Source organism: Sus scrofa, chromosome 9, assembly GCF_054392235.1.
Source record: "Sus scrofa isolate SSC_HxYL_T2T_F1_AM1 chromosome 9, Sscrofa_HxYL_maternal_Yorkshire_Landrace_v2.0, whole genome shotgun sequence".
In the NCBI taxonomy this organism is placed as follows: domain Eukaryota; kingdom Metazoa; phylum Chordata; class Mammalia; order Artiodactyla; family Suidae; genus Sus; species Sus scrofa.
Window position 1 is genome coordinate 79,469,131 of NC_139391.1, and position 17,250 is coordinate 79,486,380.

A 17,250-nucleotide genomic window follows, 5' to 3' on the forward strand; every position below is an offset into this window, starting at 1 on the left:
ATATTTCACAGGGTATACTTACATCATAGCATCACATTATTAAAAAGGTAGTTTCTATTCATTAGTTTCTATTCATTAATCATACCTTGATAAAATTGAAAAAAAAAAACTAAAATAAAACCAGTAGATAGTAAAAAGATGAATAAGACTACTCCAGTATCAGGGAGCTGACATTTTATTTGAAAAAAAGTATATTCATAGATAAATACAATCTATAGTATGTGGTGTATTCTATAGGAGAGACCCCCAGAAAGGTGAAAGATGTTTTGCAGACATAAAACAAAGTAGTAACAATTTTTGGGCGACAGGGTGAGTGAAAAGAAGTAGTGTGAGGTAAAGGTTGGCTAGGTGGGCGGGAGTCAGATCTTGGAGAACTTTGATGTCTTTCTGAATATGTGAACTTTATTCCTGTGGGAATGGAGAACCTTAGGAGGCTTTTTAGAATGTCTTCTCCACTCCACTGCCATTAGAAAGTAATACTTGGTCATTATACAGAATTGGAAAGCACAGAAAAGGTGTTCAGAAGAAATGTAAAGTCAATCATAGATTCAGTCTCTCTTTCTGTTCCCCTCCCCAACCTCGTCTCCTAAGTCTGTCATTGTTGGAGACCCTGCAGTTTTGCTTTGGGGCCCTTTAAATTTAAACCTTTATAAAGGCATTGGACTGGTCCAAAAATAGGGAATATCTATGTAGAATCAGGGATCCAGGTAGCAGAGGTAGTTGCATCCTCTTCTCTGTTTGCAGACTATTCACTTATTTTTAGCAAATTACCATGTAGCTTTGTTGGCATCTTCTGAGGCTGTGGAGACAATTGATTTAAGAAGCATAGTGGTTAACACAGTATTTACAAAGTCATCATTTCTATTACAAGATATATGAGGTCTGAGTTAGTGTGATTCAAGGGTCAGTGATCCCTAGCTTTGACCATTAATCCTGTGATAATGGAAGTGATGGCAGCTTTCACCTCAAACACACCAAGAATTAATGACAGCACTGTCCTCCACATGTTTTGACAAAGATTGCCCATTATCTTGTTTTCCATAAAGCACTCCTGCCCTTTAAGTTTTGCCTGTAAATAAGGGAAGAATGAGACAGATACCATTTGTAGATTTAGCTTATGTTAACATTTTCGACGATGATCCAGAATTGCTCAATTATATTTGACTTTTGGAAAAGTCTAAATGGAAAGGACAGTTTGTTTATAGGAAAGCCGAGTCTTTCCTACTTTGTAGGGTAACATGATTAATTTTAACATTGAATCCACAGCTTTGCAGAATGTAGTAAAATTCCTGTTGCACCCAGCCTTAGGTTTATAAGCTCAGCCTTGTGCATAGCATCAGTGTTCTCATGTATATATGCATTCCCTAACACTTGGTGATTTGTACTTTAGTCTTGTTTTCCAGTTTTTTCCACCACGTGATATCTGACCTCAGCTTGCAGAGTTTAAAAAATTAAGTATATTTTACTCATGACCTTTATAAAAATTAAAATTTTCAGTTGGCTGTGTACATCTCAGTTGATGGTAGAAATGCACGTGAAAACAGTTGTTTTTAGCTCTATCAGTATTTGAACCTGTTGGAGATTTTAGAAAATTGTGCAACCTTTGCTTTCATTATTTGAATTCTGGTAAAGATGATAAACCTCAAGTATGGATTCTCTCTTCTAGAAATCAGCACATTCCTGAAGTGCCGGATTTTTAGATACACCTTTATCTTGCATGATTTCTACATAATTTCACCCTAACAACTGAGGAAAGATAGATCTTTTATTGCTGTTGTCACACACATGCCTTGGTTGTCTTAGCTGACCTTGGAAGAGGAGCTTCAGTTCCCAGTATCTTGTTTTATTCATATTCCGTCTGCAACTGGTGATGCCACTGCCTTTTTAGCTTCCTAGTCCCTGTGTGAGGGCAGTGTGCCCATGTCCGTGTCTGCCTTCTATTGTCATGTGAATGACTGGCCACACGACCAGGAGTGCTTTGGGGAAAGTCTCTCAGTACCTCAAGGACCTAAGCTTCCAGTAAGCCCTCCCGGAGGGGTGAAAATATAGGATTCCCCAGGCTTCTAGCTCATCTCTCTTTCTAATTTTGGTCCCCTGTAAACCTCTTCTGAACTCCCATTCTCTTTCAAGGTTAGAGCATATGAATTTTATTCACACAACTAACCATGTGTCACAAAGCTCTCCCTACATACCTTTTTCTTATCTCTTACCGTTCATTCACTGCTATAGCTTTGGCCAGACTGAATTACATCTCAGTCCATAATTCTGTTCTCTTTCATTCCTACCTTGCGTATGCTATTCTTTTTCCCAGAGTGCTTTCCACATACCTTCCCTTCACCACTTATTATTTGCTAATGGTAACCATGGCTGGGTGAAGTCTGTGCTTCTAAGATCTCTGTGGAAATTCTTTCTTGCTTATACCTCTTGTCCCCTCTTTCTCAGACTGGCTTAGCTGTCTCCACTGTGTATGCCATAGCATCACTCTCATTTCTATCCCAGCTCTTAAGCTGGTTACAGTCACAGGTCTGAGGTAGTTAAGTATTTCCAGTACTGACCATAGTGCCAACCACTGAGCTGGTGCTCAATAAAAAAATTAAAGAATCAGTGACTCAAGAAGGGGAGAAAGTGTGCAGGTAAATTTTTTTCATATCTACCATTATCATTCATAGGCTCAGTAGTTTGAGAAGCTCATATTGCCTGTTTTGACTTTTAGAATAGAATGTAAATTAAGTTGACATTCTCTGTGGATTATATTTTTAAAAAAATTATTGGTTAAGAATACTGTTTATTTAGCCTCTAGATTATAACCATTTTACAGTAAGACATGGGACATACATGTGTATGTGCTTGTTTGAGTGAAACAATGTTCTAAAGTACAATGCATACTCTTATTGGTGTTTTCTATTCAGTTCTTTTCTATTTATTTTTATCAGTGTTATTCATAGCCCATTAGACTGATTTTACAACCCTTATAGGTCACAGTCAGCCCTTTGGAAACCACTGTTCTAAATAACTGTATTTTGTCCTGTGATGAAGACTTTGAGTGTTGGTGTATCAGTCAAAGTTCAACCAGAGAAAGTTAACCAGTAGGAGATTCATATTAAGAGATTTATTGCAAGGAATTGGCTTATAACCAGTGTAGAGACTGGATATGTACGTCAGAAATCTTGTAGGGCAGGCCATCAAGATGGGAGGGAGAGAGGCTGGAACATGGCAACAGACTGAAACTGCTGTCCAAAGTCAGAATTTCTACTTTCTCTGGGAAGCCTCAGTTCTGCTCTTAAGGTCCTTCAACTGATTGAATGAGGCTCGCCAAGATTATCCAGGGTTATTGCCTTTACTTAAAGTCAACTGATTTTGGACTTCAATCACATCTACAAAATATTTTACAGTGACACCTAGCTTGGTGTTTGATTAAATAACTGGGGGCTATAGCCTAGTCAAGTTGATACATCAAAAGACTGTCAGAGTAGGTGCAAAGAACCTGGTCTTTTTCCCATTTTATAATCTAAAGAGTAGGAGTCCATTTTGGTTCATCCACACTAGGATGCTTTACATCATATTCCTGTCTTCTCTGTACTAAAGTTAACCTTCTTCAACCCTTACCCACGTATTTGGCTGGTGATTTAGTCTCATCCGTGTTTTCACATTTTCTTCCATCACCCTGAGTAAATGCACAATTTTTGAGAGTTTTCTAGAGTTCCTTGTTTTGTTTTGTTATGTTTTGCCTTTTTTTTAGAGGCACACCCTCAGCATATGGAGGTTCCCAGACTAGGGGTCTAATTGGAGCTGTAGCCACCGGCCTACACCACAGCCACAGTAACTTGGGATCTGAGCCGCATCTGCGACCTACACAACAGCTCACGGCAACGCTGGATCTTTAACCAGCTGAGCAAGGCCAGGAATTGAACCCACAACCCCATGGTTCCTAGTCGGATTCATTTCCACTGAGCCACCATGGGATCTCCCTAGAGTTTCTTGTGTTTGGAGCTCTTTCTGCTTTTAACTTCTGATGATATTCTTGAACAAATGGTCACGTTCCTTTCAAAGCTCTTTTTACTCTGTTTCCAGGCAGAATTCTGGGCTTGGAGTAATCTTTCCAAGGTTCCTAAGACTTCAAAGTTTGGTCTTCATGATATCCCTTAGTCCTACTATCAGAGATACAGTCACCCTTGGGGGCCTTGCATGAGGGAGGGTAAACTGCTATACCTGAGGAACTTCCATGCCCTAGAAAAGCCTTTCTCTTCCCAGCCTCAACCCTCTTTGGTGTGGTCAGTGACACTCTCCTCTTTTACCTCGATACCCAACACATTGCTATTTCTCCCACCATCTGTTTCTGTTTAGACAGTTCAGAATCATCTCCCACGATGGGCCTTTAGAAACAACAATGCTCTCTGGTAGTGAAAGAAGAAGTAAATATCAATTGCTAAGACAAATGCTAGAACAGACCCTAACTCATCCTGTTGGATCTGTGCAAGCGTATTAATATTAACTTCTGTGAGTGGCAAGTCAGTTATTTTTCCCAGATTACCCCACCTCCAAAAAAAAAAAAAAAATCCCAATTGGTGCTAATTAGCTCAGTTTTTCTGTGATGAAGACACCTGTCCAGTGGGAACTGGACCAAGACCACCAGTTTATTTCATGCTGGCCATCAGTTGTCAGTCTGTAAAGCATATGTCTCAAATTTAAATTAAAAGTCTGGCTGAACTGAAAGGGAACAATGCTAATTTCTCGTGATTGTGTTTATTTATTACAATTTGAAAAATACTATGAAAAACATGAACATCAGTGGAATTGCCCAGTTTTCTATTAAATTATCTGCTAGAAAAACTCATTGATTTGGACTTCACTATCTTAGAGTTTGTCCAAATTTAGAATGAGCTAAGTTTCTATTTATTTACTACAGAGTTTCTTCCTGATTACTTTAATGACATAAACTGACTTTGTAAGGAGATATTAAACTTACTTTTAAAACTTTTCGAGTACTTTAATAATATGTATTTGCAGATAAGTGTGCTAATTATAGTTTAATTCTACTTTGTCCAAATGAAGAGATATAGGACCTTCTAATCTTTTTATTTCATTGATAATTTCTGTTTATGTGACCTTAATAAAACTCCACTTATTTGGAAATATTCTTTCATAAAAAGTTTTCTTAAATTTAACTTATCTTTCTTCAGAGTTGAACCATAGCTATTCTAAATTTGAAGATTTATATCTTCCATATTTGGTTGTTGATTATCTACAAGTATGAAGTGATTGGTGCCATAGGTAATACAAAAAAGTATGGTTGATTTTATCTTGGGTTTTGTATATAGTCTATGAATGTAACCAAGGATATGAAAATTTATAATACTCTAATGATGTAAGAAAGACACCATCTAGATATGATTATCTTCATCAGATGCCAGAAGACTAGTTTTTGGAGTCAGAGAATGTTATTCTCTTTTAAGGGCTTTATGATGGTTAACTTTATGTCAACTTGGCTGGCCCGAGGTGGCCAGATATTTGGTCACACATTATTTTAGATGTTTCTCTGATGGTGTTTTTGAGTGAGATTAACATTTAAATTGGTAGACTTTAAGTAAATTAAATTGCCCTCTGCAATGAGGGTGGGACCCATGCGACCAGTTGAAGGCTTAACAGAAAAGACCAGCTTCCCCTGTAGCAGAGAAAATCTTTTGGGCTTGAATTGCAGCAGCAACTTTTCTGTGGGTCTCCAGCCTGCTACTCTGCGATTTTGGACTTGTCATCTCTCTGATCTCATGAGCCAATTCCTTAAAATGAATCTAGTTTAGTATAAATATAAATATAGTATATGCTAAATATTTTATATACATACACATCCTGTTGGTTCTGTTTCTGTGGAGAACCCTGACAAATTCAGGCCTCTTGTGTTGCCCTTTGACTAGCCTGCTTTCTAACTCCCATTGTGTAGAATATATTTGTTTCTTCACTTTCTGTTCTTTACTTATCTATGAAAACATTAGGCTTACAATTACAGTTTTCCTTATAGACTTTGTCTTTTTAGGTATCCCTATATATACCATGTATATTGTCCTCTGAGCTTCAAATTTCTCATGTAAAAATATGAAAAGCGGGTACTCTACTCTTTTTCTCCCTTGCTGGACCAGTTGGTACAAGAGTTAAAGATTACGTGTGTGAAGTTTTATATTTGTCTGCAATTTATTTCCAATTATTTTTAGCATACACATCACAGTATTTATGGATATAACATTGTTTTAGGAGCGTTTAGTTAGCATTCCAGGTACAACAATCATGAATCTTCACACTAGGATTAATATTTGAAGACCCTAAAATAGATTTCTACACTCAGATATGCATACTTTAAATCTACATAGGAAGACTTACTAATGTTAGAGATGTTAAAAATATTGATAAAATGAGTCATGTTGAAAATATATGGATTTATTTAGAAATATTTTGTGTAATGGACTTCACATCAAGCAAGCTAAGCTTTTGGAGTAGCATCTTAACTCTAGTACCCATTTGGTCCTGTTTTCTGAAATGTAGGATTCCGTTGAGGGATCTAGTTAGAAGATCACACATATCCTGCTGTAGAATAGTGTCACAGTTACTCTAAGTATATCTCTATGCAGGTTACTTTAGTTCCTCTATGCAGGAACTAAAGGACAGAGATCTGAGATTTCACTGAACTTGCCAGGTAGAATTGTGGGTCTGTTTTTTCACCTTCCTGCTCATCAATGTTTTTCCATGCAGGAGAAAGCTTTTACCTATTGAGAATCCTTGGAGACTACTATGACTTATCCCCAAATGCCTGATAATTGTGAACTCCAGTTTGGCTTATGTCCATTTGCAACAAGAACCTAACATATTCCCTGGCATATGTTAAGGAAACAAGAAAGTATTATTCTTGCTATCGTAAATCAGTGAGGGAAGAAGAGGAAACTGAAGCTTTTTACATTGTTCTGAAGCTGTCAGGATCCTCCTTTCTGAGGATGATTTATTGCCAAATTTGTTTTTAAAACTTTAAGATATAGACTGTTGTTTCCATGCTCTCTTTTAGTTTTAATTTAGAGTTTCTTTAGCAGAGCCACTGAAACCATGTGAAGGTGAGTTAGAGTTCTGCCAAGGAAGCTTGTGATAGTGGGGCCTGTTTGAGGAAGCATGTGAATGCTTGGCTCATCTCCAGGAGCGTGCTGTGCCAAGCCATCATCTGAAACACAGCTTGCTAGAACCTGGAATATTTTCCATCTTTGATGTGTCAGGAGATGAAGCAGAACCCAGATGACAGGCAGAATGGAGACCTTGTGAAAGCCTTGTGGGAGATTCCTTCTAGGCAATATTTACAGAAAATCCTGAATTCATTTTGACCTTCATTGATTAAAGAAAATGTGTCATGAGGAAGTAAAGGAAATACATTTTTTTCTCTCTTGTTGTTGAAAAAATGTTGCTGTTGTTTTGGAAAAGTGTTGGAGCTCAGACTACCAGAAATGTGAAAAAGAAATCATCTGCGTTGAAATCTAATAAGCTAATTTTAACATTATTTATTTTTCGTAGCCTTGGGTTGCTGGGTCAGAAATGTCCTTGCTAACAGTATTTGTAAACTTGATACCCCTAAAAGCCTGCTTCTGCTGCAAAGCAAAGGGTGAGGTCTTGTTTTGTTTCCTTTGATCGAGGAATAGAATATAGCTTGTTGGCCCTGAAACAAGAAGTCTTAAATTTAAACATCCTTTTGTTTGCTTTTCTCAGTGAAATAACACAGGAACAATGTGAAAGTGATTGAACTAAATATATATTTATATATGTATATATTTTGAGTTGTATTGAATATCAGGACCCAGAATGCTGTTGGCCTTTATAGTTTTTTGCGGTTTTTTTGCATTGCAGTGTAATCTTGATGGGCCTCTTATTATTATTTGAATAATTAACTATTTATATATATTTATATAGAAGTTATGGTGAGTAATATATATAAAATGGTAGAACAATTGTAAGAATATTAAAAGAATCATGACCATCTTAATGAAAGGGGAAGTCTTTACCTAGGTCAATTTTTCTTTCATCTCTGAGGTTTTTCCTGGTCAAAGCAAAACAAAGCTTGGCAGATGATTAGCCACTGTGTGATTATGGTGCATTGATCTGGACACAAGTAGGGATTTTGGCAGGCCAGTCTACATTATGATACCAACTAGTCTTGTAGTTCCTTTTTCCCAAGGGCATTAAGCATTGTAGTGGATGAAATATTCAAAACTTATTTGTAAATGAGAATATGAGATATGTCGTTATCTGGGGGAATATTATTATCTCTCATATTACCCTGGGAAAGCTTTCCCTGCCCTGACATTGAACTGTGTGTGATTATGTGGATTATCTCCTTTCATTCTCACAGTAACTTTAAGCAGTAGATATTATTATTATTCTTATAAGCCATTTTGTAAATAATGAATCTGAAGCAGAGAGTGGTTTTACAGTTTGGCAAGGGCTACATAGCTGGAGAATTTAGAAGGTCTTTAGTTTAGATTAAAACTGGGATCATAGCAATTGAGAATATATTTATACCTATGTATGTATATATAGAGATAGATAAGTATAGATATACATATGGGTATAGATATAGATATATCTGCAATGTTTAGAAATATGTGTTTCACAGCCTTTCAAGTCCACAGAGATAGAGCTTTTTAATCACTGTATGAAATTACATATTTGTATATATCATAATTTAGTAAGACATTTTCTCTGTCATTGGACATTTTGCAAATAGTTCGGGAACTGCGATAGCAGGTTAAGGACCCGCTGTTGTCTCTGTGAGGAGGTATCTAGTAATCAGATGAACATATCACCATTTCATCCTGTAGAAAAGAAATAATATATTTTTTTCTCTTCAGCTTGATCATAGTTTCACTCCTCTACCCTTCTATTCAAATTAGTCTATGTGGTCTATTCAATAAATAGTAGGGAAAGAATGAGATATCCATCCGAAAAATATTCCTATTCCTTTTTTTTTTTTTTTTCAAGGGCCGCACCTATGGCATATGGAGGTTCCCAGGCTAGAGGTCTAATTGGAGCTACAGCTGCCAGACTACACCACAGCCACAGCAATGCCAGATCTGAGCCAAGTCTACAACCTACACCACAGCTCAAGGCAACACCAGATCCTTAACCCACTGAGCAAGGCCAGGGATCGAACCCGCAACCTCATGGTTCCTAGTCGGATTCGTTTCTGCTGCACCACAACAGGAACTCCTCCTATTTAATATGATTAAGAAAAGTAAAATTTAGATTGGTTAAAAACAAAAAATTATAAATTCCTAAAGTGCTAAAAGAAAATGTGGAACAATGTTTAGGCTAGGGAGCACCTTCCTAAAAAGCCACAGATCCTAGATATCATAAAGAAAATGAATAAACTATTTGAAGTACTATTTTCCAATATATAGTAATATAGTTTTCTGCTTGCTTTATTTAATCTCAGGATATCCTCAAATAACTTTATAAACCAGCATGACTGGTAAAGAACATTTTGATAGCACTTGAGCACACACACACACGTATGTGTATACACACATATTTTTAAATTCATGTATGGTTTGGTAGCAAAATTGAGTTATGTTCCAGTATGAATATCTTTTAAATCCTTATTTTGCAATCATATACTTGAACCTAGTAGCAGAAGCAGACAAGTGGCAATCATTAATGGAGTAATTTCCAATTATCTTTGCCAGTAGTTTCCAGTACATTCCAGATCCAACTAACTTTTTTCTTTTTTTTTTTGGTCTTTTTTGCTATTTCTTTGGGCCGCTCCCGCGGCATATGGAGTTTCCCAGGCTAGGGGTCGAATCGGAGCCGCAGCCCCCGGCCTACGCCAGAGCCACAGCAATGCGGGATCCGAGCCACGTCTGCAACCTACACCACAGCTCACGGCAACGCCGGATCCTTAACCCACTGAGCAAGGTCAGGGATCGAACCCGTGACCTCATGGTTCCTAGTCGGATTCATTAACCACTGCGCCACGACGGGAACTCCCCAACTAACTTTTCTTTGTGTGTTGTTAAAGTTTGCTCCCTAGGCATGCTGCATTATTGTCTACTCAATTGTTTATGTTTTCTGAAAAATAAAGATACAGATATTTTGTCTAATGTTTTATGTTTGAATCATACATTCTACCTCTTCTACGTTTGAATATACAAATCTTTGTTTATTCTTTAAGATTCAACTCAAATATTTTTTGCTCCATGAAATTCCTCACTTTCTCAGGACAATAAAAAAAATTACTTGGTATATTCCTTTGTTACATCAGTTATCACATTGTATTGTAGTTTATTTTGATTTCTGTGTCCTTATTAAGCTGTGAGCTACTTGAAACTGTGCCTTCTTCAATGTCTAGTACAATGTCTGGCATAGGATTGGTACTCTGTAAGATTTTGATGAATGAATAAATGTGAGTGATTACCAGAACATATAAGGGAGGTAAAATATACAAAGGCTATTTAAGAGAAAGTATAAACCTGATGATTTAAGAAAAAATTAGAGGGTTCAATGGTAGGGGTATAGGAAACATATTTTGTGAAAAGATTAATTAAAAAGGTAGAAACCCTATAGTTTAGAAATGCACATTTTGATGCAGAAATAAAATGTGCTGTGGTGGAGAAATGCGGTAGAGACCAAGTGAATGGCACAATGCTATGAAAACATGTTGAAAGTTGGAGTAAAAAGAGCTGTTCATTCTGGTACAGAACCTACAAATTACATGGTTTTGAGACATATGTAGAATAAGGAACCATACTACATCTGTTTCTATATAGGCAATATGTATTTCTGTTTTATAAGTTACCATATATAGCATGTAAGTGTTGCAAGTTTTCCAATAATATGAATGTAAAGCACATCTGGACTAGTAGGGCCAGCTTTGTAGGCAAAAGACTTGCTTTCTTTCATCTCTGGCTTTCTGTCTTGCTTTCTGTTTTTATTATTGCTTAATTATATATATTTTTAAAAAGTAACAGATCTTAGATTTTAATTTTGGAGGACAGGACAAAGTTTTATCAGGCACAATCTAAATACATCATAATAGTGGCACAGTCTAGATACTTCATAATTGTTTTGAATTTGATCAAAAATGTCAATTTTTACTATGCAGATTAATTGGACTTGATGAATTATACATTTCTTTTAAATATTCTTCAGTGTTTTAAGTGAAGAATTGTATACCTATTCCCAGTTACTTTTCACATAAAAAATATTTCAACAGATATAAGGACAATATGTTTCTTATGGCTACATCTGAAGACCACATTTAGTAGTTTTTGAGTGATTTAGTTCATAAGGGAGGAGCAATATTCTCTCTGCAGCTCTTAAGCAATATTTTGATGGTTGTTCCATAAAAAAGGTTCAATGAGAATTTAATTTATATCTACATGCAAATAAAATGAGAGACGACAAATGAGAGCTTAACCCAGCCTAGTACAGTATAGAATAGAAGTCAGTTTCAGTGCTTCTGTGTTTGAAATATATTTCTAGATTGCCAACACACAAATCAGGGGTTGGATGGGTCATAGCATGAAATAGGTTCAGTGTTGGTCTTTGCTTCAGTAGCTTCAAGATGCTTTACATTAGTTTTATTCTAGCGAGTATGGTATACTCTGATTCTGTAAAAAGTGATAAATATTGCTATCCATATAATGTATTCTGTGGCTACTCTTGTCTCCCAAATTATCACAAGTGGTACATTTTTTATTTTAGGGCCATACTTGTAGCATTTGGAAGTTCCCAGGCTAGGGATTGAATTGGAGCTACAGCCGCTGGCCTACACCACAGCACAGCAACATGAGATCCAAGTTGCGTCTTCAACATACATCACAGCTCATGGCAACGCTGAATCCTTAACCCACTGAGCAGGGCCAGGGATCGAACCTGCATCCTCATTGATACTAGTTGGATTCCTTTCTGCTGAGCTACAATGGGAACTCCCTAAAAGTGGTACATTTTAAAAATTATAATTATAATCTGATTCAGTTTTTCTCTTCTTAACATCTCAATTGATTTTATGATAAAACAGTTGTTTAGAAGAAATTCTTCATATAAAAGTTTTTACTTATGGAGTTTTGGATACTTAGCAGATTTGTTTTTAATTTAAGAAAGCTGTTTTTTGTTTTTTTTTTTCTGGGTTATCATCTTTTTTGTTGACGTCTTATTACAGGTCTTCAGTACATACTCCAATGAAGACTATGACAGGAGAAATGATGAAGTTGACCCCGTGGCAGCTTCGGCTGAGTATGAACTTGAAAAGCGTGTAGAAAAGCTGGAACTTTTCCCAGTGGAATTAGAGAAAGGTATATGAGCTCTATAGCGGCAACAATATTATATTGCTATGTTAATAATACAGAAATTACTTTATTTTCCCTAATATAGCCTTCCCCCTCCCAAGGATTGGATAAGGTTTTAATTCTTGTGGAGGGTTTTATTTTTAAATTTCATAAATAGTTTACATGAATTCTGTATAAATGGTGAATTAAAAGACTCCTCCCATCCCCTCCCCACTGAAACCCTTGTACTTTAGTTGGCTGGGTTGATGACCTGGAGTAAGGAAGTAAGGCCTGATGTTTTCTTTTTTCTTTTCTTTTTTTTTTTTTTTTTTGTCTTTTATTTTTGAGGGCCGCACCCACAGCATATGGAGGTTCCCAGGCTCAGGGTCTCTGCCAGCCTATGCCAGAGCCACAGCAACGCCAGATCTGAGCCGCGTCTGTGACCTACACTACAGCTCACAGCAACGCCAGATCCTTAATCCACCGAGCAAGGCCAGGGATTGAATCCACAACCTCATAATTTCCTAGTCGGATTTGTTTCCGCTGTGCCATGACGAGAACTCCATATACACAATTTATGTATAGTTCATGTGGGAGAGAAGAAACTCTATATATTGTAACCAGTGAGGAAGAGGCTTTAGCATGCATCTAACCTGCATGTACTTAAGAAAACTCATTCTGGGGAGAAACCCTAAAACTGTAATGAATGTAGGTACATTTTTAGCAAAAGAAAGCCTCCCGATGAACATGAATATTTCTACCAGAAAAACAATTAAAATGACATAAATATGGGAAATGATGTGTGCAGATATACTTAATGTAAGGAATGAAGAAAAATCACTGTGGTTACTCATTTGGTCAACAGTTCTTACACTGGAGAGAGACCTATGCCTGAAATCAATGTAGATGTGCCTTCGTTTGTGGATCACATCACACATTTCCTCCAGGGAGAACACTCTTTTAAGCTTTCCTTTGCACACAACTGAACAAACACATCACACTTAAGCCAAATGACAAAATTTTTAAGCATGTGTAGACAAAGATGAAGGGTTATGAGCTGTACTTAGAAGTGCTTAAAGCAGGAGCTAGTAATAAATAATAATCAATTACTTATAGATGAACTCTATTCTAGAAAGTACCAGTTAAGAATACTTAGTAAATTGAAGGTTATTTTTAAAAAGTCTTTAAAGTATCAGTCATTCAATTGAGCACATGAACCAGTTTTCCTTTACCAGTCCACCACTGTTGATTAGCTAATATTTACTTTTTAATATTTACACCACTACTATAAAGAGTTTGAGGCTGTTAGAAAATAACTTTGAGTGTTAACCCAAAAATTTGGAATACAAAATATTGTATCTTTTATTTCATTGATGTTAAAAATATGTTTGTTCACAGAAAGGAGAATTGAAAATATGGATAAACACATAATTAACAAAGTGAATTAACAAACATGTTTTTCAGTATTGTTTAAAGGGCCAATAAAATGAAACAAAAATGAATGTCTGTTAGTAGAGAAATAGAAAACAACATCACACTATAACATATAATGCATACAAAGTTGATATCCATGAGGTATTCATTGGATTAGAAAAGTAAGTTCAGAGAAAAATGGGTATAATACGATCTTATTTGTGTAAAGGAAATAAGGAAAATGAAGGCATATCTCTATGTTATATTTATGTATATGTTTATATGCTTGTATAGTAGGAAAGAGGAAAGTACTGAAAGACATATACCATCTTATGGAGATAAGGACCAAATATAAAAGAAAAAGAAGACCACGTAAATAAAGGGGAAATTCCAGATATATGATGATCACATTTATATATATATATATATATGTTTGAGTATGTAATGCTCTGTGCTTAAAATATTATATTATTTAGACAGGCTATGTTTTAAAACAGATTGATTGCTTAGTAACCAAATCATTACCTTTTCTGGGGATCACAATGAATAGCCAGCTACAATAAAGTGAGACTAAAATAATGAGCCTTTTGAGGGGTCCTATTTGACGTCTTTGCTCCCCAGCCTAAAATAAAAATTCTATCAAGGCAAGCATATCAATAACGTTCACAAAGAACAAAATTAAAAGCAGCAAATAGATCTTACCAGATAATTGTGGACAAGTATAAAACTTAGCTTGTTGCTTTTTTTTTTCCTTTTTCATAGATGAGGATGGACTTGGTATAAGTATTATTGGAATGGGTGTTGGAGCAGATGCTGGTCTTGAAAAGCTGGGCATATTTGTCAAGACAGTAACAGAAGGTGGTGCTGCTCAGCGTGATGGCAGGTAAGCCAACTACTGTTGTTAATAACTAAAATCTCCTAAGAAACATTTCTGGGAATTTCAAAGATAGCTTTCTTTTGATTTTTTAGGACGGAATTTCAGAGTGTGTCTCAGATGTGGAAAATGTTAAAACACATAAATTATTTTTTTAGTTGTAGGCAGAATACGTTTCTTTAATGTATATAGGTAGGTAAGTGGATGGAGCTGTTATCTCTATCTGTTTGCCTTTGTATCTAGCCATCTGTCTAGCTAGTGGAAAGTGGATAGCACAAGCATGGGTGTATATTATTTAAGAATAGGTACTATGCGATCAGCATATATTTTAACTTCAGAAATATCAAAACAAATAATAGTTCTGGCAGTTCTGTAAATGACATAGGTAAAAGGTAAAATAGGAACTCTAATTCAGCAAGGATGGTAATTCTGGAGATAATGTCCTTCAAAAAATGTGTTCTGTGTAAATACACAGGTTCTTTTGAGTGCCGCCTAAACTTGTGGAATTAAAATATCCAGGAGAGGGTTAAACATCCACCTTCAGTAATTTGGATGCACACCAGAGCATCAGATGATCATTATTTTATGTCTTGGCTTTCATCATCTAAGCTACAAGTATCTTTAAAGATTTTGATTAATTCTGACCATAGACTACTGATGAATCAAGTTGGAGCTGAAGTAGAGGATTGGCAATAGAAATTAAAGTAGACCCCCAAATCTGAGTGTCAAATTCAAAGAAATGTCATCTTATTGTTATAGGACATTGAATAACTGGCTTTGATTTTTTTCAAAGTTTTGGTATATGTCACTTAACCATCTTATCCAAAATAATAAAGCATGTTGAAAATCATTTATGAATTTCCAAAGAGACTAGTAGTAGCATTATTTCTTTTGTAATTCTAAAAACATATTGATATACACAGATGTTTCCCAAGGGGAACTAAATCGATTTATTTAAATAGAAAGCCACACTTCAGCATCATCTCTTCCTATAAGGTTTGGGACCTCATCTTAGCCAATAGCCTTATTTGTATTCCCATAACACTTGAAAAGAAAAGAAGGGTCTGAAATTATTCTTTTGAGTGACTGTTCAGGTGACTGAATGTGTATCACACTTAAAGAAAGTGAGCTATCAATATTTTGTGTTTGAAAGTAATTTATTGTCTTCCTCCTTTTCAAATTAGTTGAAAATAACCTTTTGCCCCTTCAATGGATTACATAATGGTTGTAGTAAATATCTTCCAACTGAGATAAAATTTCTAAAATATACATCTTTTCTTTTTAAGTTTCATGAAAAATTTGTTATTCTAAAGTGATAGGAAATAATTCTTACTGTTAGTAATCAAACAATGTTAAATTATTATGAACTACTTCTCTTACATAAATGGGCCACAAAGCCAAACCAAAATACAAATTGATTTTTTTTTAAAGTAGAACATTCTGCATTCATCACTTAGTCAATTCCCATTGTTCTAAACTCAGACCTATTTGTTTTTCCATCACTATTTTTAAAATTAGGATTTTTTTCTGTTGACCTATTTACTGATTTGTTCTCCTCTGTGGTTTTAGTATTTAAAGTGAACTTTGCTTTATCAGTCCGTGTGAATTTCCTCAATCCTTTAAAATGAACGTTTACGTAGTACAGTAATCCTACTCTTGTTATAATAGATGCTTAATAAATGCCTCAGTGAATATATTGAGACAGACAACTTGATGGAATGAAATGAGCAGAATCTTTGGAATCATGTGGCCAGGATTCTTAATTCCATTCCCTCTACTTATCAGCTGTGGGATATTGAACAAATTACTAAATTTTCATATTATCTCCATTGCAGGATTGTTGTAAACATTAGATAAGTTTATGAAAATTAAATCTTCCACAGTGCTGTTTGTGTTTGAAACTGTCATTGATTGAAGTAGGAATAAGCTTGAAATTTATTAAAAAAAGTAATTATGGGAAGTCTTATGAACAACTATAGAAAGATGTATGAAATATGTACAGAATTATTTGATTTTGATGGTCAGAGGGACTTTTGAGATCTTTCATTCCATACCTTTCATTATTTATGAAAATTGAGTGTGTGTATCTATACACATACGTATAATTTATATATATTTGAAAAGAAGTGCTTACATTATTAGATTTATGGCAGTATTTGCATCTTTTAAATTATTCTTCTATTATTACCAGCATTACTGGTGTCCTCATTTGCACAGTATTAAAATGTTTACTATTTAAAATGTTCTTAGGGAGTTCCCGTCATGGTGCAGTGGTTAATGAATCCAACTAGGAGCCGTGAGGTTGCGGGTTTGATCCCTGGCCTTGCTCAGTGGGTTAAGGATCTGGTGTTGCCGTGAGCTGTGGTGTGGGTTACAGACGTGGCTCAGATCTCACATTGCTGTGGCTCTGGTGTAGGCCAGTGGCTACAGCTCCCATTAGACCCCTAGCCTGGGAACCTCCATATGCCACAGGAGCGGCTCAAGAAAAGGCAAAAAGACAAAAAACATAAAAAAATAAAATGTTATCAGTGTAAGAATTACAGAATGAGCAGTTGCTTGCTGCCTCCAGTCAATTATAATTTTTAAGTGACATAAAATTAAGTGACATAAAATTTTTAAGTGACATAGAAAGATATTGTACTAAGGATTTACAAAACAGTAGAATTAATGTAATAC

General features: G+C 35.7%; 1 protein-coding gene across 21 annotated transcripts in view; it reads left to right on the top strand.

The window, feature by feature from the left end:
* PPP1R9A (protein phosphatase 1 regulatory subunit 9A) overlaps window positions 1-17,250 on the top strand; it is a 315,461-nt gene that overhangs the window by 162,483 nt on the left and 135,728 nt on the right. For all 21 annotated transcript variants that reach the window (XR_014815840.1, XM_021063370.2, XM_021063375.2 and 18 more), the window contains exons 3-4: window positions 12,182-12,314; window positions 14,463-14,583. Coding sequence is in view for 20 of the 21 variants with exons in the window: in XM_021063370.2 (XP_020919029.2) it covers window positions 12,182-12,314; window positions 14,463-14,583 (254 nt within the window). In the remaining variant the exon portion in view is untranslated. The remainder of the gene's footprint in view (window positions 1-12,181; window positions 12,315-14,462; window positions 14,584-17,250) is intronic.